This window comes from Sylvia atricapilla, chromosome 4, assembly GCF_009819655.1.
Source record: "Sylvia atricapilla isolate bSylAtr1 chromosome 4, bSylAtr1.pri, whole genome shotgun sequence".
NCBI classification, from domain to species: Eukaryota; Metazoa; Chordata; class Aves; order Passeriformes; family Sylviidae; genus Sylvia; species Sylvia atricapilla.
The window spans coordinates 61,317,998-61,344,714 of record NC_089143.1 but is presented as its reverse complement, the minus strand read 5'-3'; the positions used below and the strand labels follow the sequence as shown (position 1 = coordinate 61,344,714).

Genomic DNA, 26,717 nt, shown 5'->3' with positions numbered 1-26,717 from the left:
GCTGCCCGGCCCGCCCCGAGCCTCGGCGCTTCGGCGCGGCAGCGGCAGCTGCTAAAACCTGTGCCGCTCGCACAACTTCGCCGGCTTCGAGCATCTTCCCGCCGGGGCTCGGGGGCTCGGTCCCCCCCCCCGATCCTGCCTCTTCGCGTCCGCCTTTTTGGAAGAAGCGGGGGTGGCCGAGGTGCTGCTCCTCCGTCGGCGCTTTAAACGCTACTGTTATTATTCTCCTCCAGACTTTCCCCTTCTGGGGGAGGGAGGTGGTTTCCTGATCTGAAGTGCAAAGAAAAGTCAGTGGGATTCCCCTCCTTCCTTCTCCCCCCACCCACCCCCCCACCCCCGGTTTGGGTGCATTCACACGCTCCCTCAGGCATGATGCTCAAGATGCTGCCGTTTAAGCTGCTCCTGGTGGCCGTGGTTCTGTGCTTCTTCGAGGGGGATGCCAAGTTTGGGGAGAGCGGCGCCCGGAGGAGAAGGTGCCTCAACGGGACCCCGCCGCGGCGGCTGAAGAAGCGGGACCGGCGGGTGCTGTCCCCGGAGGCCCCGGGCGGCGGGGAGGCGATGTGCCGCGGCCTCTACCCCCGCCTGTCCTGCTGCTCCCGCTCCGAGGCGCAGGGGCTTCCCCACGCCGAGGCCAAGGTAGGCACCACCTGGGGCTGCGCCGGGCTTCGGGGGAAGCTTTCGGTGTCGCGTTTTGGGGGTTTATTTCATTATTTTCGCGCCGAGCCGCGCACCGGCCGCGAACCTGCCGCGTTCCCACGCGGGTGGGGGCGATGCCGCGGCGGGGGCCGGCCGCTCCTGCCCGGGGGGCGAGGGCGGGAGCGGGAGCCGGGCGCGGGGCTGGCGCTGCCCCGGGAGGCGCGGGGAGCCGGCGCAGGTCCGCGCCCGGAGGGGACGCGGCGCCCCGCGGGGGGAGCGCTGTGCGGGCTCTACGGCCGCCTCTGCCTCCCAGTCACTTTTTGTCCGCAGCGCCCGAGTTTCTGGCGGCGGCCCCGGCGCCGGTCCCGTCCCCGTGCGGCGGGGCCGGGCCGCCCGCAGGTACCGCCGGTGCCCGGGCGCGGCTGCCGGGAAGGGCGGAGGAGCCGGGCGGGCTCCCGGCAGCGGAGGGAATGTGCGCTCGCCCGGCGGTGCCATCCGCCGTGGGTTTTTCCCGGAGTGAAAAATCGTGTCCGGTTTGCTCCACATGCTTACTTCGCGAGGGGGTTTGGATAGTGGCTCCATGCCGGTGTGCCAACATTCCGCGATCTCCGGCCGCCTCGGGGCCCGTGTGCTACTCACGGTTCCGTGTACCAGCGCCGAAGGCCCCCGAAGTGTCCGCTGCGGAACCGCGGCTCTCGCCCGGGGCCGGTGTGTCACCAGGTGCCGTGAGGTGCTCTGCCTTTCCACATTACCTGGCAGCCTCTCTGCCCAGTTTCAAGCTGCGGTCATGTGAAGGGAAGCACCTCCTCTGCTCACCGGTTTCTTAAAATTGTCAAGTTCTCTGCGTCCTTTAGCAAGTTAAATTCTGCTTATCAGCCTGTTGCTTTGATTTTCGAACGCGTGGGTACCTAACCAGGCAGGACCGTGTTTGATAAGCTGTGCTGGCCAGTGCTGCATCCGGGGGTACGCACAGGGAGGGGAGTTGCTGAATAATGTCATTAAGAATCACTGCACATGAAATAAACAATCAGGTGTCTTTTTTTTTTTTTTAATTATTATTACTTTTTTTTTCCTTTTTTCTTTTTCTTTTTATTTTTTTTTTTAACATTTCATCCTCCTTTAGGTTTAATTAAGAATTCCTCAGTTACAACTCTCTAGTTGTCAAGGTCTGAGACACTCTTGGAAAACTTGTGTTTCAGTCTCGCTGGCCCAAGCATAATAAAAAAAAAATACCCAGCCTGAATCGAATTTTTATGCTCAGTTCACGGTAGATTTCACTCCATTCTCATGTAAACAGCTTCTACGAATCAACATATGTGTCTGGGTGGTATCTCTCACTTTGTTTTGTAACAAAAAGCCATATTGCATCATTTAATTTGCTCAAGTCATGCAAATAGGAAAAAATCAATAGGACAAAAAGGGGTCGACTTATCCTCCTCCCCACTAAACTGCTGCCCACACACAGAGTCCTGTTGCTTATGGCAAAAGAATAACAACAACACCATTGTGTTTGTTAGTTGGTTCACTAATGGGTGAAACTGGAGAACATCATTCTCCTTCAGTCCCCAGCTCTGTCCAAATGTTCATGCCTTTTGAGGGAGCATTTGTCCTACCCCCTCTATTCCCAGATGATTGAGAACTGTCTTACTGCAGGTTTTCAGCTGCAGATCTCTCTTTATTCATACCATATGCAGCAGCAGTTTGAGATTCAAGGCAGATATATTTCTTCATGTTGTCTAGAGACAGTGTCATTAGGCTCCTGTGTGATGATTGAATTAAACTATAACCACACACAGATAACCTGAAAGATCTAGCTGGAAGAAAAAAAAATAATAAGGGCTGGGAAATATGTCCTTAATTCACCCTGTTTGCAATGTCTCGGTGGCATATATACTACTGAGATTATTCAGTGCTTGGAGACCCTTGTGGTAATTGGTTGAATGCAATAAACTGGAAGTTCAATTTTGGTTAGTTTTCCATCCCCAGGCAGTTGAAGTGTTTATTCTCTTCTTACTATTACTTTAAAAGATCTTTTAATTCCTTTTCAATGTGTTTTTTTTCTTACTGGCAGTACTAAAAACCTGATGTAAATGTGAGGAAGTGACCATATATGCCACAGTACCTATTTCTGAGCTGTTGAACCTGTGTTGTATTTTCTTTAAAATACAGTTTTTAAGGAATGTTATTTTACAAGGTTGTAAAATCAGGGTTTTTTTTTTTCACCCAAGATTAATTTTTATGAAACTCACAAATCTGCTTTTTCATACCTGATAAACATATCTGTTTTTAAAAATATGTCAAAAAATATGTCATTTATACTTGACAGAATAGGGTGGTCATTCTGTAAAAGACATGGCAAAGCATTATGGCATACACTTGAATGTAACTTTTCCAAAAGCACATTTTTTAAACTGTGTTCTACTACAGTTCCCAAAGCAGCTCTTTTAAACTCCATCATCCACCTACATGATGGAGTGACCATGCCATTAGCAGAAATCTGAGCACCACCATCTTAAAAAAAAAAAAAATAAAATTGACAATGCTCAGTAGACATTCTAATAAGAGCTTCTTGGTTAAGATGCTGGGTCTGTGAGAATTTTTGACCAAATTATTGATCTGTGCTTATAAAGGAAAACACCACCTGCAGTTTTGGGAACAATAATGGAGCTACCATAAAGAAGAGATACAACATTGCACTGGCTCAAGTAAAATATCTGCGTCCTGTGGTTGACATTTAACTCTTTCATTTTTCTGGCAATATCCCCTTCTTTATGAAGGGCTACTACATCCCAGCCAAACATTGTAATATCAATTTTTCTAAAAGTTTGCTTAGAGCCTGACAGGCGAAGAAGTCCTCTCTACCTTGGATGGTTTCACAGCCAAGGCTGTCAAGGAATGGGTGAAAAGTAATTGTTTTCAAGTGTGCCCTTTTACAATCATTTGTTTGCTCTGGCTCTTTCATGAACAAAGGCTATTGTTGAACACATCCAACTAAACAAATAACTCATCTTGGGGTCCCTTTAACAGCTGCCTTAGTACAATGATCTATTTAAATATTACCCTAAAATTGAAACTGAACTCTTTAATGACATAATCCAGCACTATAATACAGAAGAGGCATATGTTCAACTCAACAGCTGAACAATCTCGTCAGCACATGATTTTTAGACATAAATGCTTGTATATCAAATATGGCTTAATGCAATGACTTATTTCACTGTTTTATTTCTTTCTTTTAGAATCAAAATTCTACTGCCTTTCTCTAACTTGATATGACAGAGTACACAAAACAGATGACAATATTAGTCGTAAAGAATTTCTGGCTATTGTGTCATCTTCTGTTTCTTCTTCTTTGCACTCTTCCTTCTGTTGATAAACCAATTTGGTATGCTGTGCTTTCCTGTACATTCCAGGATTTATCTTACCTTTAGTCTACTCATTTTACTTTCATGTGGCTAGAGATTAAAGGATGATCTTACAGATGTTGTAAATTAGTCAGCAGCAGGCATAATCATTATTAGGCATGTTGCAATAAATGTTTGGAAGTTTTACATATTTTCCAGAGCGCAGTTAGTTTAAACCACTGCAGTTTGATGGTTTCACATACGACTTTAAAAATTGAAGCAGGAAATTAGTTTACATTTCTTCAAAAGACCAAAGCCATTGTCAACTTTAAGGTCATTTTCAAAGTAGACATCCAACAGAAAAAAGCTTCATTTGAATAAGTATTTCAGAATCTGCTTAGAACTGGTTTAGTATACTCCAGGATAAATACATTATCGATTTACTGAAATTCAGAATAGAGACTTGTCCTATCTCCAAGCCAGCACAGTGTTACACATCAGACCTCACACAGAGCGAATGTTACCACCCTATTTTGCTTGAGCATTCTAAAAGTTAAGTAACATTGTGCTTGATTTTCAGATAATTGATTGACTCTCATTCCTTAATCTTCCGATTAGCTATTATATGACCAAGATTCATTCCAGAAATTACATGAGGGGGTGAATTCCTGTGGTTAATTCCTGGATAGCAGCTGCTCAGGGGGATTAGGATCCTTTTGTCTTAACTTTGAGGACTGAAATGTTGGCAAGCCTGTATCACCAGGCAACGTCAATTACGTTTTCCACAAGAAACAGTAAATTAGCTTTGCCATCCTGTAATTTATTTCCCCCTCCTCCCTGTTCACAATGTGTTCTGGAGTCTTCCAGCAGAAGCACAGTGTTCTATCTGCATCTCTGTGGAGTTAATTCAATAAACACACTGAATATTTACCTAGTAATACCTTGTGTTTACTTGTACTTCTAAACACACCATCACACTGTTACCACAAAAAAGCCCCAGATGAACTCCCCGAAGAAAACTTCTGAAACTTCTGCAAACCAGGTGGTACAACTGCATGTAGGCAAATACTTTGAAGGGTCTGTACTCACACAGTCCTTTGATGGAAGCACCAAAATGGGTCATTTCATCCTTACTTCAAGAGCCAAGTGACATGATGTTCTTAAAAAGTAGCATTTATGGACAGTGGTTTTGCTCATCCCCTATTGGCTTCAGACTTTGTCCTGTCTGGCAGCCAATGACCTGATTGCATTACACAGGCCCCTTCCCTGTATCAGAATCTCAGCATCCCTTAGGAAAGTCCAGCTAGTGCATGGATTGCTGCAAGCATGTCAAGTCTCTTTTCTACCACCTGGACTGCAATCCTAGGCAGTATTCAAGTTCAACGTTGCAGTTGTTATGTATTTTGGTTATTGTTCATAGTAGTTATCATTATAATTTTGTTCCCGTCTTCAAGATTTACCATATCTAGAACAACATCTGAAACTCAAGAAAGAAGACTAAGGTTAAGAATTCTACTGCTATGGCCCAAATGGGCAATCTAGCAAAAGGAATCTGAACTTCTTCAGGAGAGAAGAGCCTGTGGCCATGGAAAAAATTCCCAAAAGAAGAATTTAGGACTAATGCAAACCTTTCACCATACATGCAACATGCAATTAATTGATTACTGTCTTAAAGCTTAAAAAAAAAATAAAGACAAGCCCCTTACAAAATATGTGGGACAATTATATCCTCAAGAAAGGTCTGACATAATAAACTATATGTGGCAGACATTAATCACATTACTTGCCTGCAGGTGCTATGAAGCTTAGGATAGTTTGACAGCAGATAGTTGGAAGAACAGAACATTTGATGCATTTAGTGATTCTGGCAAACCTGGAGGAATTCTTTTTGAAGCCAATGGCAGCACATCCAGAGTAACAACAGAAGCCAAATGGTGTTCTTCTAATTAGTGGTCCAACTTCCAACACGAAACTTTAGTGCATATTTCAGATAGTCTTTTGACAATACATGTCTGGTAAGGCTAAATTTTCCTGGATAGAGTTTGCCTTCTAAATTAAAGCTGTTTTAAATAGGATGTTGTTTAAATGTATGGGCCATATATGGTGTAATATTTTGAATATATACATCTGTTATAAACAATTGAAAGGACATTTTTCTCAGGCTTTTGAGGTCCATGTAATTATGCCCCATAAATAAAAAAGCAGAGTTCAGACCTGCGTTATCAAAGTACAGCATCCTAGAAGAGGGCTGACCTATGAGACAGCAGACTCAAGCATATCCAGTGTTCCTGCACAAAATAACTTATTTATCAAAAGTAACGTAGATAATTCCCTTTAATGTTACACGGCAAGGGAATGACATTGGAAAGTCCTTCTGTAAATCAGCTCAGAGATACAAACTATAGAAAGACCAGCAATATTTTCAAATGTGTGATTTGCAAATATTTACAAATTTCATACATGTATTTACCACATCAATATTTCTTAATGTGTCTTACAGTCTCTGTTTATAGCTGTGTTATATAAATAGCAAAAAGAACCTGAGCATTGTTTTTGCGCTGGATCAGATTCAGACCCTCTAAATGGAAAGAACACGTTTCCCATTGCCCACCATTGGGATGAGTGATCAAAAAACAATCCATGTGGTTAACAATAGATTAACAAAGTGCATTCAAGAGCTAATAAAGACAACCACGCTGTTTTCCATTATTTTTCACTACTTGATGACGCTGCACTCCTTAGGCTCCTGTGTTTACTTCAACACATCATCAGCTGTGGTTTCATGCCTCTTTAAGTGCTATGCATCCATAATATTTTTTTTTTTCAGGAAAAAGTTAAAGCTTCCATATTGACACAAACAAGACATTACAAATTCTACTTTTGCACTTATAATAGAAAAATACGTCTGAAAACATAGAGGGTTTCCCACCTCCAAATAGTGTGCATTAGAGAGAGCAAAAAGCAGAGCAGCATTTAAAGCATGAAAAATCCATGGCACCTGCTGAATTCCACAGCAGTCATCTCAGCAGCCGGGCTGCGGTGTCATTTATGATACACCTATTTTGCAAATACCTAGACACGGTTTTTCTGATCTGCTCTGATGGGAGAATTCTAATTTTTAGTCTCTAAACACTTGAGTAGGCCACCTTACAAATTAGGATTTTAGCTATTTCCTGTAAGAGAAGTGGGGATAGGCCTGCTGCTGTAACTCCCTCATATAAACTATTCCTCTAGTTCAGAGACTGCCTATGTGATGGCAGGCACGGGTCCTTAAAATTGCTTGAGTCCTGTTATTCTTATCTGAGAAGCAAACTCAGATAGGAAATCTTACAGCAGATTCTGTAAGAATCCTCTACAAGAAATGAGAGAAGTTAAAATGTCACTGTACCAATGGCATATTGCCCATTTCACAGGAATAACTTTTGCACCTCCAGGACGGTGACATGAAGCTCAATGCATTGACAGTAACTGTATTGGTTCCACGAGCACTGTTTATGGCATTAGACCATGCATTTCTTTGTGTGAGATGGGGACACAGGTCACAAGTTTACTTGTCTCTGCTTTGTGGCTTGCAGGTTCTTTCTGTTACCAACAACACAGAATGTGCGAAGCTACTGGAGGAGATCAAGTGTGCACACTGCTCACCTCACGCTCAGAACCTATTCCACTCACCTGAGAAAGGGGAAACTCCTGAAAAAGAACTAATGCTTCCCTACCTGTGCAAAGACTATTGTAAGGAATTCTATTACACCTGCAGAGGTCACATACCAGGTAAAACTCCTAACAAAATATGGGGCTAAAAGATGTCCTGATATGCTGATATTGCCTGAGCAGTTATAGATCCAGCTTTTAACCAGGAAAAATCCCCACTGATATCCAGGGGAATTTACCCAAGCAGGGACAGAATGTCTTCCCAGCAGATCTTGTGTAGGGAAGTACATCCTCTATTAGGGCTTTCTTGCCACCCTCTTGTTAAACCTCGCCATGAAACACGAATCAAACCATGAATCGAACATGGTTTGACTGTTGTCAAAGGCACCTGGAACTATTACCTTTGCTGAAATATTAGTGTGTTCATTCTAATCATGCAGACAAGCAGCTGGCCATCCGGAAAGCTATTCTAGATGATAGATTGCTTTAAAATGCAAGAAATAAAAGGTCCTGGCTGTTTGCTGTAGCCTCTAAAAGCTGATGAGTAAAGTGTTTTTTCTGGTTTTGTTACCCTAGAAACTGATGTTTTTTCCACAGGGTTTAAAGCCCATTGAAATCAAAGGGCCTTATTTGATAGACTTCTGTGATCTTTGAATCACTTCCAGTGTGCTGTTAACAAGCAAATTCTTAACTTGCCCAACACTTCCTCAGTGTAGTCAGTGGAGTTAGCTGGACATAACCAAAAGCAGAGTTTGCCCTGTGTTGTCTGAGGCAGTCACCAAATGTGTGCTATCACTTGTAACTATATCAACAAAGTAACCGCAGAAGATGGCTCTTTTAGAAACACTGTCTTAAGACACTATTATGTTAAATAACATCTTTGGTATTCCCAATAGTAAATTATTTATATGTTTAAGACTGTCATTTTTAAACTATGCTTTTTTCCTTGTCCAAACACTACTTATAAACAATGCCACACAGGAGAAAATAATTAAATTGGTCAAGATTTCTTTTCTTTCTTTCTTTTTTTTTTTTTTTTCTTTAAACTAGCAACACAGACTGGAAAAAAGGACTTGATAATGAGATGAAAAATGAATTTGTGAATAGTCACTTTTAACATATGAACACAGCTTTGTAACATAATATAAACATATTTGAGTAAAGGGGATAGTTTAAGTGGATGGGATTTGGAGGACATTTTTTTTAATTGCATGTCTACAGTGTGTACTTGTTTTCTCTGAAACCCCAAGAGAGCAGGGATTTTTTTTTTTCTTTTTGCAGTGTTCTTTTATTGACCTGAGAAAACATTTTGAATTGACTTACTTTTTCCCTTTGCTGTGGTTTAACATGTATCTCAACCCATTGAAATATGAAAATATTATTATTGTCTTTATAAACGAAGAGATGTTTCTAAGGCTTTCTTAAACCAGCTGTTTCTTGCTCTTTATCACATTCCCCAAAGCGAAGCAGAATAGATCATAGTTGCCAAGACTGCCTGCTGAAGAGCGATAACAGATTAGATATTCTAAATGTTTGGCCCATATAAGAAGTCAGCACAAAGACATTTTTGACAGGAGTTTGTAGCTAGCACAAATGATTTTCATATTCTGCAGAGCGAGACCCTCAGAGTTGTTTTGTGAAATTCTCTGTTTATGAGGACTCATGTGAAATTCTCTGTTTATGAGGACACAATTTGTTTAATTGCAGAAAGTGAAAGAGCAAAAAGGGGGAAAGAAGGAGGAGGTGGAGGGAGGAAGGGAGAATGAGAAAGGGCTGAGCAGCACAGGAGCTACAGCCACAGGAACCTCGCTCCTCAGATCAACATATGTGGTGACGAATGACAAATTTATTTTTCTACAAAGTTTGTGTATATGTAAAACTGCTGAAGTGCATCAAGATGTCAAGTGCTTTTTGTGACCACCCAGGTTGCCTTGAAAGATAACCAGATGAAAGCATAACTTTAGCACTGGGCAGAGCACTGTGCTTTGCAGGAAAAGAGCTTACATACTTTAGCATCAGTTAAAATTGGATTTTTCCTACATCAATCAGATGCTAATAATCGTTCTGAATACTTGTCCTGAAAGTAAGTTGTACTAACAAAAACTTGTTGCATGCTTACATCCACCAATAGGATTAATTTGGTGAGTTGACTGGTACTTATACTCATGGTTGTTGATACCTATTCTAGGATTTCCCAAAGGTATTCATTAAGATTCAGGTCCCTCTTTTTGAGAAGATAGTCTACTGGATTTTAAAATAGCTTCATAATCTTGTTCATTCTGAAATATAGGTCATTAAAATAACTTATTTGGGGGTTCTGTTTTTCTTGTGAGACTTGTATATCCATAATAATATTTATTGCAAAAGAGAGAAAAAAAATTGAAAAATGTGGAAGCTATATTTTCAGCTTAGCCTGGAGGATTTTACAAAGAGTTGAAAATTAACAGGCCCCCAAACCCAAGGTCTCTGGCAATGATTCACTGTGCATTTGTTAAAATGTCAAATAATTACTCTTCCTCCATTAGGGAGTGCTAATTGTTTCTGAACGCCAATACAAAAAAGTTGAAGGAAATTGCTGACTGCAAAAATAATTTTATCCCTTAAGTCCTGTGCAAATGAGAAATATTATTAGCATTGTAAGACAGCAAGCATCTTTTCTGAGATTGAAATGTTAGCAATACCTATTAACCAAGAAGGCTATAAAGAGAGGAGAAGAGAAATTATCAGTTTTTTTCATGAGTTAGCTTCAAAAATTCATTTATTATTCTGTCTCCTGCAAAGATGAATACTCTAGCAGATCCTTGGTTAACTCTTTTGAAGACAGCAGTTTTCCCACCAGTTATGGCTGTAATCAGAACTTCCACTGGCTTCTTCAGAAATACTGAGAGGAAAAGTGCACCCTATTCTTTATTCAAGCACAATAATATCAGAAGCTGTTAGGACTGTATGGATGAGCAGGAGGGTGTAATGTTTCACGAAGACTTTGAGATAAGAGCTTCCCTGCTTCATTCCAGATAACTGTTCGGATTATTTCTCATCTAATCTTCACTGCAAGCCTCAGTTTAAGGGATTATTGATGGAGACACTGGAGTTAAGTGATTTAATGAAGTGTCTTCAATCAATATAAATTTTAAGATTTCCCTTTCCATAAGGGAAGGCTGTCTAATATTTACTACTAATACAGCTAGTAAAGAAAGGCACAGCTGATTCTGCCTTTAGGCATAAGCAGAGACTTGGTCCATGCCATTGGAAGTGGCATATTCTATGGAACAAACCTGTGCCACAGCCACGGTGCCATCCGAGGACGTGGGAGAGATTTTGAGCTATCTGGCCCCCATTATTTTCATTTGAAGAAATGGCTTCCAGATGATTGTGGGTGAATTCACATCCAGGCCCAGATCTGAATCCAGACATTACCAGAACAGATGGCTGATAGGATTTTTCAAGCACCAAACAGGGTGTTCCAAAATGTTGGAATTCTAGCCCAAAACGCTTGAATTCTAAGAAATTCTACAACTCACAGAGCACTTCCAGAAGTTCTGACGTGGCTGATTTATAGTCACAGCCAACAAAGTCAACCTGCAGAAAATAGTAGTGGCTGGTAAATTTGCTACTGATAACAAGAGCATGAAGGGGCTCAACCCTGGCCCTGCCTGTGTGCAGCAACCTGCAGTGTCTGAGCAGGACAAGAGGGTCACGAGTCCCTTGAAAAGCAGCTGGAAATGATGTGAGCTACCAGTGCACTTAGTGCATTTTGAAATAATCTGTCTGAATTCCTGTCTTTGATTTGGTTTTTATGGCAGTTGAGAAGAGAGGAGAATGTGGGGTTTTCGTGACCAAATTCACATCTAGCTGTCAAAGGTGCAAATCAGAAAGAAACCCCAAAGGTAAAAGCTGCTTTGACACAATGTTGAACTCAGGGTTACAGCAGAAATAAAGCAGGTGAGCCTGACTTCTAGGTTCCCTAAAGGGCAGTGCAGGTTTACTCAGATGAGTGGATGATACTCCATCCTTTAGCCCAGTGCTAAAGTTATGCTTTCATCTGGTTATCTTTCAATGCAAACAGAGGGAGTGAATAGGAACTGGACCTGCTGCAAAATCTGAGCCATGTGCTGCCATGGCACTGGAGCTGTGTGTCAAAGAGAAGAGACAAGGGGATGGGAAATCAGGGAATCCAGCAAAGTGGAATTTGGTGAAGGTGGGATAGGAAGGGAGATAGAGTATGAGGAACAACTGGCTGCAAATACAAGTGGAGAGAGGAGGTGGGGATCAGCTGGGAGCAGTTTTCCTTTGAAAAGGCTTTTAATCTTGCAATTTATTCCCACAGTGTTTTATAAAGGCGAACACAGAAAGCCTTCACTGTAGCTGCCTTAACTGAAAAGCCTGTCGTTGGATTCTTGTTTGCAAGACAGAAAGTTTAGCATAGAAATGCAAGCCTGTGCAAAATCTGACACTTAAACATGATGTTTAATCATCCTTTGTGATTTCAATTTTCTTTGTTAACACAGGCATTGCTCTGTCAACACGTACACAGCTGGTAGGAAATTTGTAATAATATGTATGAGTCTTTTAAAATAAATTAGTAAGTACAGGAATTCACACAGGACCAAGGGTTGCAGTCCCTATTACTTTTTTTTTTTCCTTTTCTCCGAACAATTCTAGTGCTTAGGGGCACTTGTCAGGGACCATTCTTCTGGACACTGTACAAACTCTGAACAAAATGGAAAACTGTACACTAAAGACCTTACAATCTAAGCATGAGAAAGAAGATAATAAATGGCTACAAGCAGATAGGAGAGTAGAAGCAAATGTTTCTCTAAATGTCCTCAGTGAAACTGTTAGTGTGTTAAATGGAGCATATATAACACATGGAGATTTTTTTTTCCTAAATTACTATGGTTTTTATAGAACAAAATAGCAAAATTCCACTCTTAATGCACAGGTGAAACTGTATTTACAGAGGTTACATTCCTTCCAGTAATGCAACATTTTTCATAGATTAATTCCAACTCCACTTTTTTACAATCATTTCTAATGAAAGTGGTCCATAAGCCTTATCCCTTCTTAGAATCTGCTGATGGGTTTGCTAAACAGCAAAAGGCAACTGCAGTGCACCATCCACTTTAGTGCATGATAAAATATTCCATGAGGCAAAGGGATTAGTCTTACATATAAGAAAAGGTATTGCACTGGTCGAATGAGTTTGCATCTGACTGTTATTTGAAATGGACATGTACCAAGTGAACCACATGATCACAACCTGCTCTGGGTTTCCCTGACTGAAGATAACACTCATGCCAAGAGGAGTTTATCTTTAGTAAATAGTACATGGTATACTTGGAAAATGCTAGAAATTCTTAGTAATCATACACCTCTAATTTGCTATTGCATTTTTTCGACTGACCCGCTGTGCCTAGATAAATAAATTATTAAAGACAAAGCCCTGTATTCTTAAGTCAAATAATTCAACAGCAATATCTTAGATTACCTTTGATTCTTGGCATTATATTTACAAGTCTTGGAATACTACTCTATGATTATATCAGAGTTCCTCTTCAGTTGTTCCACTTGAAATTACATCTCCCATTTTCTCCAAATAACTACTATAAATTAAAAGCAGCTCCTCGGAGATGAATTTTAGTGAAGCTCCAAATCACAGTAATTAAACTTTTACACCACAACACACTACCATGTGTTGCCAGATATTATTTTATAGAAATCAAAGGCAGGCTTTGTCCTGTCATTTTTCCAATATTTTTAAAGGAAGATGTATATGAAAAGAAGTATAGTTGGGTGGGAAAGGCTTTTCACTCCACAAGAATTCTAGGATCCAAAAAATTTTCCTATTCCACATAAGGAAGAAATTGAACTCTTTCGAAATTTTCCATGAAGGAAGCCACAGAGAGACCACCCCAGGATAGCTAATAAAGTCGTTGTTAGGACATTTACTTGGGAAATGGGAGACTTAGGGTCAAACTCTTGCCTGACAGATGAGGGGCATTGACCTGAATATTCCTCTTCCTAATGAAACACCCTAATTACAAGACATTGGAGTATAGTGATGCAAGGGTTGCTGTCTGGTTCTGTCTTTTTCATTTAGACCAGAAGTTTGAGCTTGGACCAGAAACATCATGTTAAAGTAAAATTTGGTCAAAACTGATAATGTTTCTGAAAAAGCTCTGCTTATAAGAAATTGGCATTTTCCAACGAAACACAGCTGTCCCTGATCAGTTCTTATTGCACATTGTAAGCCAGAGGTTTTATGGCCAAGATCTATGGATTACTGCATCATTCACAAGTGGTAAAGCCATGCATAAATTAGGCCTCTAATTCCAATTAAGTGCTAATTCCGTGTATCCTATGAGTTATGTCTTGGACTATAGTACATCCTAAGACAGTTGCCAGGAATGCAAACAGGAACGAAGGTAACTTAAGCCGTATTATCTTAACAATGTTCTAGTGAAACAGTACATGTATAACTAGCCAGACTCTGTCCTCTTGGATTTAATACTCCTGATTAAAACCTGGATAGAAGTGATTAGAAATGGGTTTGTGAACAGAAATAGATTTTTTTTTAAAATGTCCTTAAACATAATGCAAGCTAGTAATAGCAAGACTGGCAGGGTTTTTCTTCAAAGGCTTTCATTTTATCAACTTTGTGTTTCTCTGGGTCTTTCAAGTCCTCCCCATTTTAAGCTAAAACCTAAGGACCACCATTCACCCAATGCAGCAGGAGGCATATCCCCCTTTTCAGGGGATGGGACTGAGGAAGTAGACTTCACCATGGGACACTGCTCAGCTACTTTAATGCTGGGAGTCAACCAGAGGCCACCTGGATGTCAACACGGTGCAGTTTTCAGCACTATTTCCCGCTTCTCACCTCTCCAACCAATGTTCTTTGCTGGCAGCATTCCACAAATTTTTTACTGCATGTCTTTTACCAGAATCTTCAGTGAGATTCTGACTGGAACTAATCACTTATTTCAAAAAAGTTAAACAGAAGCTGGTCAGGCTGTTTTACAGAAGATACTTCACTTGATTTATAGGGTTAAAATTAGGGAGAACTGTGTCACAGCCTCAACTCTGAACTTAGTCTCTTAATTTTTTAGTGAGCGAACTGTTGTGTCATTTTGAATGAAACTTAAGCACACTGAAAATGAGTTTTAATACAAATACACATGAATAAACTGTAAAAGGCAATGCTCAGTTTGTGTTTATACATTTGTGTTTACTCGGAACAGACTTTTTCTGCAGATAGCCCTTTGTTTAAAATGACCTCTTTTTCCACCATAATCTATTTAAAGATGAGTTTGATGACACAAAACTGCAGACATGACAACACACTAAATATTTGTGTGCTCTTTTGCATTTTTAAGGTTTCATCCAAACTACAGCTGATGAGTTTTGCTATTACTATGCAAGAAAAGATGGTGGTGTGTGCTTTCCAGATTTTCCAAGAAAACAAGTGCGAGGGCCAGCTTCTAACTCCCTGGACCACATGGAAGAATATGACAAAGAGGAAGACATCAGCAGGTTCATAAAGATAAATGCTGTTTAATCTGAAAAAAAAAAAAAAAAAAAAGAAAGAAACAACCCTAGCAGAGCCTGTGGTTTTCACAGTGAAACAGCTCAGTGTGTGCTTATGCTGAGCAGCTGTGTTCTCCAGATGTGACTTTCTTTTGCTGCTGCTAGTGTACGTCAAAAGAGAAAGTTACACGAGCTTCAGCACTTCACTACCATTTGATATTTGCCATGCTGAAAAGGTGTTAGAATCCTGCTCTGATCCGCCCTGGGGATCTTGGTTATTGTCCAGCCCACGGATCATTTGTAGCTTTGGGAAGTAATCTGTACTTAAATTTAATATTTCTAAACTACAATAAGTATTAGTATTAGTAAAATATGTATGTTGTGATCTTCAATTTCTTTCATTTGTGGGGGTTTTTTGGTGAAAATAATTAAATTAGATTATTCCATCTTAAGTCATTATTTTAAAATTGATTTTAGAAGCCAAATTTTATCCAAGTGATGAAATTTACCGTGTTTATTTTATAGTAGAAATTCTGTATTTCTAAATTATTCTCTTGTTTTGCCAGTTTTTTTCTCTCCCATGGCTCTACATTTTGGATCTAAGTTTATTTAATGTTCTCTTTTTTGTATGCAGACTAAATTTTCCTCAAGTGAAGCTCAAGCTGATTTTCTGTATTATGTGCTTGCATATATTCAAGGAAATAATTTATACACATTAATATATACAAAAATGTTTCATTAGAAACCTATTTTTATACCACTGCAGAGCACTAATTTGTATCTTTTAGGGACACTGTTGTGTCATGGTTACGAGAGAGAAGAAATGTCTCACTATTTCTTTAAATTTCTTTAGAAAACACAAGCACAACTGCTTCTGCATCCAGGAGGTTGTGAGTGGACTAAGGCAGCCTGTTGGAGCAGTACATTGTGGGGATGGATCCCATCGCCTCTTCATCCTTGAGAAAGAAGGATACGTCAGGATTCTCACTCCCGAAGGAGACATACTCAAGGAACCCTTTTTGGATATACACAAGCTTGTTCAAAGTGGAATAAAGGTTGGATTTTATATTTACCTCTGCCTTTTTATATTTTAGCATGTGTATGGGAGAAATGGGGAGAATAATTTTTAGATATTAATTAAATTTAAGTAACAAAAAAGAGCAATGACAAGAGACACCACAGTTCTTTCTGGCAAAGAAATGAAAACTCGTAGTGGGAAGGGAAAGCAGCATCTTGTAACTCTTTTTAAATTTTTTTTTTCTTTCCCTTCATTTTTTCCTCACCTTAAATTCAAAGGAAACTATTCAGCAACAGCATTCCTCAGCAATATGTTTGTATTTTCATCTTTGGGCTCATTTCCATCCCATTGAATTCAGATGAGAATTGCTGTGGTGCCAGTGGGAGCAAGTTTGGCTTAGGGCCTCTGGGTGATGCTCAGGGATGCCCTGGAGGGGAGCAGGGGTGCTCATTCCTTCTTGGCTTGACCCTAAATGTAGCACAAGCTTTCCTGGGTGGGAGGCTGCTTTAAAACTGAGTGCATTGGAGGAGCACGTAAAAGTGACTGAGCCTGTAAATTCAGACATGAGGGTTGGTGGGATGAAAGGCTTCCACCCTGTTCGCTGGGAACACTTTCATGGTCAGGGCAGTGAGTGGGGAATGGGCACTGATGGGAATGTGCTGGAAGGTGTAAGTGAGAAATTACATCTAGTTATGGGGTAAGTACCAATGGAAAATTTGTAAATCTGTTGGAAGATATTTTACTTCTGGAATGCTGTCAAGTGTTGTTCCTCATTGATTTTCTGTCACAGTTCAGAGTGGCAATGCAAGTAAAATCCAGATACATAAAGAAGTTTTAAGTTGTAATCAGGTTATGCCTAGAGCAGTCAGGACTATTTATCAAAAAGCCTTCATGGATGAAAGTTATACTGACATACTCTTGACAGATGGATCTTCAATAATAATTGTGACAAACTAGATCTATTTGAAATGCATAGCACACGGTAACTGATAATTTTGTTTCAGCCATAAGGGCAAGAGGCCAATTAGGATAGAATCTATAGAGACAAAATCTCAGAGGGTTTTAGTGTGTGTTGAAAAAGGGCAATCAAACATTGCACCTTTTTCAGGAAAAAAAATGCTTTATATGATTAGGTATGTTGCTGAATGTTTCCCTTTCTGCCCCTGCAGATAACCATTATGTTCAAGATATCCAAACAGCAGGGACTTATCAGGGGTGTTTTTGAACAATCATCTGTTTCATATTTAATATTCATATTAACGAAGAGTTCTGATCACTTGTACTTGTGGAAAACTGACAGTGAAATTTCCACAGAACTGTTATTGGTCCCAAAAAGTTTTCTTTTCTCAAGGGAACTTTTACAGCTGCATCTTAGAGACAAAGCTGAATGGAAAACTGGTTTTCCATGCTTCTGAACAGGCACTAATCTGCTTGATACGACTCAACAGGTATCCTCAGGATCAGATTCAATTTTCAGTTCTGTTTTAAATCCATGACCTGATCTTTTTAATCTATTCTAACCGTCATATAATGCTCTACACTGGATCTGTTTCAACTATAACATTTTGTGTAAATAATTTGCTGTTTCTAAGCTAGAAAATCTAATTCAATTCCCTGAGATAACAGTCCAGGGACTGAGGATAATTGTATTGCAGTGTTCAATGCAGGCTGGCAAGAACAGAGGCTTTATGTACTTTGCAGGTAAGGAGAAAGGGAATGTGCCTAGGAGCAAGACTCCAGCTCTTAAACAGAAAGAGTAAAGAATTTCTGGAATGAGTACATTACATAAAATAATAAATAAATCAAAACCCCCAACCCCATATAACCAAAACAGTAGTTTTAAAACAAGGGTTTCTTAAACATTTTTTACATTTATCCTCTGCAGTCTGATTCCTCTAATCGTTGTCCATGGTCCCTCACCCACAAGGATGGGAGATCACTGTGCCAATGACAGCATTGTCACTACTTGATGGAGGATTTGGGTTTGCTTACCTGTTACACACTTCAATACTAGAAATCAGTAATGGAGAATACTCTGTGGAGAGATGATTTTCCAGCAGGCAGTGCAGAACAGTCAGCAGTTAAAAAAATCCTCAACAAATCACTATGTAAAACACTGCATCCACTTGCACAGTGCAAACATCATGGAATGTGTCCTCTGTGCTCACTCAGGTATAGTGTGTATACGTATAGTGCCAGAATTTGAATGTGTACATTTTAAAGAAAACAAAAACTGCTCACCTGTTTTCCAGCCTCGGAGCAATGATAGCAAGAAAAGGCAACCAAATTTTTTCTCTAAAAAGAAGTGTAAAAATTTTCACTCTTATACTCAAATGTCTGAAAACAGCAGCTTCTGCTATTTTCTTTCTGTACTGAAATACAAATACTTTACTCCAGTGACAGTAAAAACAACAAAAATACTTTTTCTGACTTTTAGAGATGTATGTTGTACCCAGTAAATAATTAGAGTAATGATAATGACAATGCTATTGGTAGTAATGCAGCTGTTGAATCAAAGGTAGTACAAGTTTATGCCTCTAAGAAGCATTTTGGACAGCTATCCCAGTAAGGTATTTTTAATGCAAATAGATGGAATATAATAGTGGTGGCTGATTTTGTCTTCTTTTTTTAATGTCAGGAGGAAATTTAGCAGCGATAAAGTCATTATGTTGTTGTAAAGTAGCAAATCTGTTCCAAAGAATCAACTTGATACGATCTTGAGGCTGATATAACCAAGAAACTGAAGTGATATATTTCCCTCATAAAAATAATCCTGGAGGTTAGTTCTGATCTCACTAATACAGTTCACTCATTACAGCACTGGCAGTCAGATCAGGAGGAAACAAAAACACAAAAATAGAGGAAGAGAGGTGATTGCGTTGTATAATAATAAGTCAAGTTTCCCTCCTAAAAATATGCTTTTTTGTTTTTCTAACGGATCTACTGTGTTAATGAAATTCATTTGGAGCCCCTAACATCGCTGTAAGCAAGTTTGTAGGGCTTCTTCACAGACCCTGCTGCCCTAAGCACATCAGTAGGATTGTCTGGACTTGCTTCTTGTCCACCACTCCTGCGAAGGTCTTGTGATTATAAATAGAAAGTAAGAAGAGTGTGGTACAATTCTTTGCCTAAGTTTTATTGGTCCATTGGCTTTTAATGCTCATTGAAGTCACTGAGGTTCTCTGCTTGAAAGTTGTTGCTGCAGTACAATTACTGACAGTTACATGGTTTAATTTTAAGGAGTTCAAATAAAAAAGGAGCAGCAATAATTTTATCTGCTGCCAGTTTCGCAGAAGGAATCAGCACAAGTGTGGAGAAGTATTTCATAACAGAGATTGATTCCATGAATGGATGGTGGTGACTTGTGCTCCTTGGTGGCCCTACTCAAGAGAACATTAGATGCAGGATTCCTGAGGACTTAAAAAAAAGCTTAAGAACCAATTTTTCTTTGCACATCTCCTAATTTCTAAAACTCTTTGACAGCACAGTTAGCAGGAATGCTTTTTGATCTTCTATTTTTTAACATAGTTGTTGGAAGCCATGAATAGATATTAATGAAGAATTTGCTAATTCAAAGTCTGTGGTCTTTTCCAATGATTTTATGTCCCCCTGGCTACAGAAGTATTGTAGTGTGTGTGCACAGATTGGGCACTTGGCCAACCCCCTCCCCTATGTCAGGAATGTGATGACAAGAAAAAGCCATGGACCTGGGTCTTGCCTCAGAGCTGAGCAAGGACATGAGTGAGACAGAGACCTGTAAATCACATCTAGGCCATGCACCTGGCTCAACTATTTAGGAATAGCTGTCCAGTGTAGTGGAGAAAATACTGATTCCATCTCCTAATACATTAATGTGTCCATTAATATTGCAAAATATCCCAAGTTTTTACATAAGAATGAACCTTTTATCAAAAAATAACCCATAAAACACACAACCTAAAAGTCTGCTTCCCTGTTTTGGTGATTTACTGCTCCATTACGTTGTGGTGAAGAGAGTTGTTAGTTGCAGAGTAACATTTTACAGTTCTTCCTTCAAAGTTATGCTGCAAAGACAAATTTTTAATGAAAATATTAGAACCCATTTTTTCTTTCAGTCTGATTTTCACTACTGTTATTTGCTTTCTGTTTTAAACTATTGCCAAGTAGAAAAGAGGCAGAAAGTTGAAATGAGAAGCTATTGAAATAATAATGGTAACAACTTTAAGTGGCATTTAATGAGACCTTAATCAATTATCTAGAAAATTTAGACCTGATGTGTCTGAATCTATTGTCAAAATTTAGGCAAAATAATTAAAGCCTCCAAAGGTATCATGGAAATCTTATTTTATCCCATAATGCACTCAGCAGGAGGGGGGAAAAAGTGTCAAAACATTCCAAGCACTTGGATTTAATGATTTCCTGGGATGCAACAATGCTGAATATGCTGTTATTACAAGATCAGTCCAGTCACTTTGTACTCAAGATTGTATCTAACTTACAGAAAAATGGTCAGTGTTGTAGCAGTTCTCCAACTGTTAATACTCCTGTGACTGAATTTTATCTTATTACCTGTATTATTTCCTAAGGTTTGGAAACCTTTAGGTTAGCAGCCGTCACCATAAAATGTAGCACAACCTATTACATCAATTTTCACTTACTTTCTTCTCTCCTGAGCCCGAAAACCTATATTGGTCTAAAATATATTGGTCTAAAATATATTGTTCAGAAAGGAAGGCATCAAGGTACGGTTTGGCAACAACAAAAATATCAGGAGCTTACCACTTCTCTTGGGAATTTAATGCTATAATCACCTTTCAGGATACTTTCTGAAAAGCTAAGTAGCTCTAGGGCTGCAACTAGAGTTAGTCCTTAAATCATTTTTGTGATCCTTCCCTATAATCATTCAACTTCCCCAAATCCTTTTAAAACGAAGGACCTCAGAGCTGCACAAAGTAGCCAAGTTTACATCTTACTGCTGCCAGTGGTAAAATCAAGTCCCTGTAGTTAGAAGGTCGTTTTCTACTTATAAATCCACTGATTGAATGAGCTCTTGAGGTACGGCATTGCAGCAGGGCTTCATGTTCACTTGTCATCTCTGATCCTTAAGTTATTTTCAGTTCATTGCTTCTTTTTTTGTTTGTTTGCTTTGTTTTCTTTTCTTTTTGATTGTGACTAAGCTCTGGTGCAGCTCTGGTGTGTATCTGCTGGCTACGGGGTCATAAATTGTGCAGCCAGCAAGAACGGCTGCACTCTGCTGCCCTTTGCCTCACACAGTGCTGAGAGCAGAACCCCTGCAAAATGGGTGTTCCTCAATTTGCCATTATGCAATTACCACTTGCACTTCTGTAGAGATTCAGTTATTTATATATATTTTTTAGCTAGTAATAGAATATTTCTCGTGCATCTCATAGGAATACCATGATAAAGGACAAAGTCTCTGAGGAAGGAAAGGGCAGGGCAAGGGAGGGAAGGGAAAAGGGACAGAAAATCTCAATTAAATGGTAGCAAAGATTGGAGAACATGAGATAACTCAACCTCTATCACCTTCTTCTCTGATCTAAGATTACAGTTTTCCTTGTCAGAAACACTTAAACAGAAACTTCCCCTAAATATTAAGCCACAGTTGCCTTCTTAGTTCATCTTGCTTCCAAATTATTATCAGTAAGACTACCTTATGTTTTTTTTAAGTCCCAAGGTTTTTTAAATGCTATATTCCTATTTAATTCCTCACAACTATTTTAATGTCAGTTCTCTTCGCAGGGAAAAAAACTCCATAGAAATATCTGACCATTATTTTAAGTGCATGCTCAGCAAATTTCCAAGTAATTGCCTTTAGATGAGTTAAAAGTTAGATATATCTCTTACTGTGTTTTGGTAGTTTTTATACCAGAGCACAAGTGCTTTCAGTCCTGCAGAATCTTATTAATCAGTGATCCAGTGATTCAGGTAGGAATTTTCTGTGATGCCATGAAGACTGCTGTGGAACACAGCAATTCATATGTTCAGTATAAGATTATGGGAGTAGACTGTCAGGCATTAAATATGTTAACTGTGCTGCTCTGAGCCAATTATTCCAGAGTTTCTCAGGATCAAATGAGCATCTGGTCACCACAGGCATCCTTTTGATGGAATGCATGATTAGTAGTGAAACACCTACTGTGCCTTCATGTTTGTGTCAAGATGCTGGAACAGACTGCTCAGGGAAGTGGTGGAATCACCACCCCTCTAAGTGTTCAAAAGGCAGGTGGATGTGGCACTTGGGGACATGGTTTAGTGGTGAACATGGTGGTGCTGGCTAAATGGTTGCACTTAATGATCATAGAATATGATACCAAAGTTAATGATTCCGTGATTCAATAACATTTAATCACATGAATATGTATTATTTAGGTCATTCAACATATAATCAAATATATATTTTTTAATTGCCACTATCTCCAGCACTGGAAAAACCTGCTCCAAGAACCTTTTAAGAGGTAGTGCTGTCTTTGCAGTGAGGAGTGGCTACAGAAAACTGAAGTAAGGCCAGGGATAAAACCTTTTTAAAACTTCGTGTGGAAATCAGATTGTTTGTGTTATTTGCTGAATTGCTCAGTTCTGACACTGATAAAATTTCTCACATAGTCCTCTTGACTGGATGTATACATTTGTTCTTGCATCTTGTTGATGCACAGACAGATCTAAGTTAAAGCATACACTGTCCATTGATACCCACAGGATTTATGTTACTGACAGAATTATCCACAATTCACATAATTCATGCTAATCCTTCCATCCAAGTCCAGCAATCTCAGTTTATTTTCCTTTGAACACTTACATGGATGAAGCTGAAATCAATGAACCTTTCTTGGACTTTTTGCCCTGACATCACAACAAGCTGTGCTCTCCTTCACTAGGCACTAGCTTGTACTGTCCCACAAACGTTATTTGCTCTCTGCTCCTTTGAAAGGCAAACTTTTAGTGTCTACTAAATTGGTGACCAGTTAGTCCCAAAAGGGATTATTTTGATGTATGGAGAAAAAGGAGAGCAGTGGAAGGTTGTATTTCTCTCTGGGCTGCACTGGAAGGACAATTTAAAGATCCTATTTTAATTTCTTTCTTCTTCAACCCAATGGGCCTGCAATTCTTCAGAGTTATTCAGAAACAAACTATGAAAACTCTGGAAAGTAAATCCTCATTGTTCTACCAGACCAAGCTTTCATCTCTATATGAAAAATAAGGGATAGTCCTCTAAAATAACAGTGTTGGGGCACAGAACATGCCATACGTGTATGACATATATTCTATGATGAACAAACCAAGATTCCATTTTAATTCCATTCTACAATTAACTGCAGCAGTGCTGCACTCTATTTGCTGTTCTAAGAGTAATGAAATGGTAAATCCATGTAAGATATGTGCCTAGGCCCAGGCAGGGGGGCAAGGTGAATAAAATCAGTGACGTGTAACAGTGATACACTTCGGGGTATTCTTGCATGTCCTGGAACTCCTCTTTTGGTGTATGAAAAGGGGGACTCTAGCTGTCTTTGGTGAGAAACTCAAACACTACATTGCCTGTGTTGCTGCAAAAATGACAGACCTTAGATTTGTCCTGGAGACTGCACGGGGGGAGTGATGAAGACTATTTTTCAGCAGGTGAAGTGATGTCAGGTCACAGGACATGGGGGTTTCTCACTCATCTGAGAGGTCAGAAGTGCAGCAGTCAGACCTGTGGCACAGCAGACATAATTTTTGAGGCCATGCCTCACCTGGGACCTGCCCGCTAGGCACCACAATTAATTGCTTTTAAATGTCTTGACATAATTGGAGCAGAAAACTTAGAAAGAAATAATGGTTAAAGTGTTCAAATGGCCAAATGTGAAAAAAATCAGGACATTTTAAAGATAGAACCCATAGAATATCATTGGTTATAGTGACCTTAAACAGTAGCAATACAGACACAATGTACACAGCACAACAGTCTGCATGAGAATTCAGCCTTCTTCATGAAAAGGAAGACTTTTTTTCTTAATCAGGGATAAGTTCTTTGTAATTTTCGAGAGGGCAATATTAAAATTATGAGGACTTAATATACCTCAACTGTGTTCAGAAACTGTAAAATACTGTGTTTTAACCAAAGATTGTATAATGACAGTGAAATGTGCCTGGATTTCTCATTAACCATTTGGTTCTAATCCTAATAGGGGCACAACAGCCTTTTGAAAGAGGTTGTATCTTAGCACCATATAGCTTTGTTGAAAATAAAGTTTCTTACCATCTAAAAAGCATGTGCCAAAAGCTCTGGGGACCTCTATTTTTGTGTGAGAGGCTGCACTAGATAACCATACTCGAGCTAGCAATTGTGGAACAGTGCAGTGTCTGTCAGGTTGTAAGCTGACCAGATGAAGAATTGCCAGTTTATTCTGAGGAAATTTGAATCAACAAAACATACCCGTTTCTGTTGATTTTGGGTAGTGTATCTCAGATTTGAGGAGCTGAGAGGGGAAAGAAGATAATACTTTATCATTTTACATGCACATGTGTAGATTTTAATGTTCTGTGTTTCCTTGAGAGGAATCCCATGGTGCCAATTAACCTAACTTATTCCAAAACAATTCTCTGTTTGGAAAGAATAATTTTCATTGTGGGTGTTCCATGAAATTGTATGCCTCATACCCTGTTATTACTGAGATGTGTGCAGTGCAATTGAGAATGCCAGTTTCTTTTCCATGCTCTGTATAGATTATAGCTGTATCCCACACACAGTGCTAGATAATCCCTACTTTAATTTTGTTATGTGTACAAATCCTTTTTGAACATTTAGCGGTTTAAAAAATGTAAAAATCCATCATCTTCTGAAACTACATTTGTTAAAACCAAAAGCTGAATTTAGAAGTGATCAAAACCAATGAATAACATGGCAATTATCTAATTAAAAGGAAATTATTGCGTTTGCTGAAATATAACAGGCAGATCATGATAGCCAACACAAAATGGCAAAGAAGGAATAAAGTTACGCAGAAAATTCCATGGTTTTTAGCCAACACAGTTTCAACCACATGTTTTTCTTTAATGGGAGGAGGTTTAACAGTCCACTTAGGCTCCAGGATTCATCATCCCTTTAAGCTCTTGGACACCCCAAAAACTGTAATGAGGTCCTAAGAATCCTTCAGGGAATCCACGGCATACTGGAGCTCTCAAAACCAGTCCTGTGTCCTCGGGATTTCTCTGTACTTTCCTGTCCATGAGAGCTATGATTTCCTTTTGTTACATCCCTTCTACTGTGCCACACAGAAAAAAGGGTCCTGTGGTTGTCTTGAAAGAGGTGAAAAATTGAGTAACACATTTACTTTCATAGTTAATACAGCCCAACTGCTATTCCTATATATATTTCCCCCAGATGCCATAGAACAATTTTCCTTTATATCCTCTTACACACATTTTCTCACAAGCTCTTAAGTCTTATTCCTTAGACAGGATCAGCAAGTTGGGTTGAGGGAGGAACACTTCCTCCAAGGAGCACTGGTATATTATCATGTTTTCCACCCATTTTATCCCCTCTGCAGTAAAAGTTGGACAAATGATCTGCCCCTAATTAATGGTTTATATATAATTTTAGCTTTAAAAAGCAGTCAAAACTAATTTTTCCCATTACCAAAAACATAAAAAGCTCCAAAAGATGAAACCACTTAGTAGCTGACACTTAGTTTTCTTCATTGTCAGTGTCTGCCTACATTCTCATATTGCTGGAATTTTTAAAGAAATTATTCCATAAATCTCAATAAAGTAATATTCTCTCTTAGATTTAATTTGGAAAATGGAATATACAATCTGTGGGAGAGAGGTCTGCAAAATACTTCCAACCATTTGTTTTTAATTTACAGCAGATACTTTTTAAAACCTTGATCTATCTTCACTGGCCTTGGATTGCAATCCCTACAGCTGAATTGCAACAACTTTAATTTATGTAATAATCATTATTTTTATGCTAACTGAACGCCTTGAAAAGAAACAAAAGAGGGAGTAAATCACCCAAAAATTTGTATATTTTTGGCATTCTTAAAAATGTGGTGACTCTCCATCAGCTGGATTCTCAATCACTCTAACAGCCCAGAGACAACACGCCAGTGGTAGTAGATGCATGGATCTGAGTGATGCTGTAGTGTAAATGACAAGAGGTAATTTTAATAGCAAACCACCTAAGAAAAGTACTTATTGAGCTCTTCCTTAAAGAAAATACATCCCTCTCCATAGCAAACTGGATGCTTAATTGTTCGTAATGAATGTAAAATGATGTTGTACACCTCACAGAGGCCTGGTTGAAGACGTGACCAAGGGCTATTGACTCTCTTTATCAAGCCAGCAGACCATGTCTGGGGCTGTTAAAACCTTGAGCACCTTAAAGATCTCATCAAGTCAATGGAATCTCACTCAGGTCAGAAGAGAGGTGACGTGAAATGGTGGCAGCTTCCATTGCTGCTCTTTTCCTTCCCCACAATGACCTTACAAGATATGACAGGACAATATTATCAGGACAGGATTGCTCCAGTGACTTTTTGAGGGAAAGAGCAAGAAGTCAGTGA

General features: G+C 39.5%; 1 protein-coding gene across 1 annotated transcript in view; it reads left to right on the top strand.

Annotated features, from left to right (window-relative positions):
* Positions 1–369: 369 nt before the first annotated feature.
* Positions 370–26,717, top strand: part of HHIP (hedgehog interacting protein) — a 68,638-nt gene continuing 42,290 nt past the window's right edge. The window contains exons 1-4 of the mRNA XM_066318103.1: positions 370–636; positions 7,556–7,751; positions 15,008–15,164; positions 16,012–16,213. Of these exons, the coding sequence (XP_066174200.1) occupies positions 370–636; positions 7,556–7,751; positions 15,008–15,164; positions 16,012–16,213 (822 nt within the window). The remainder of the gene's footprint in view (positions 637–7,555; positions 7,752–15,007; positions 15,165–16,011; positions 16,214–26,717) is intronic.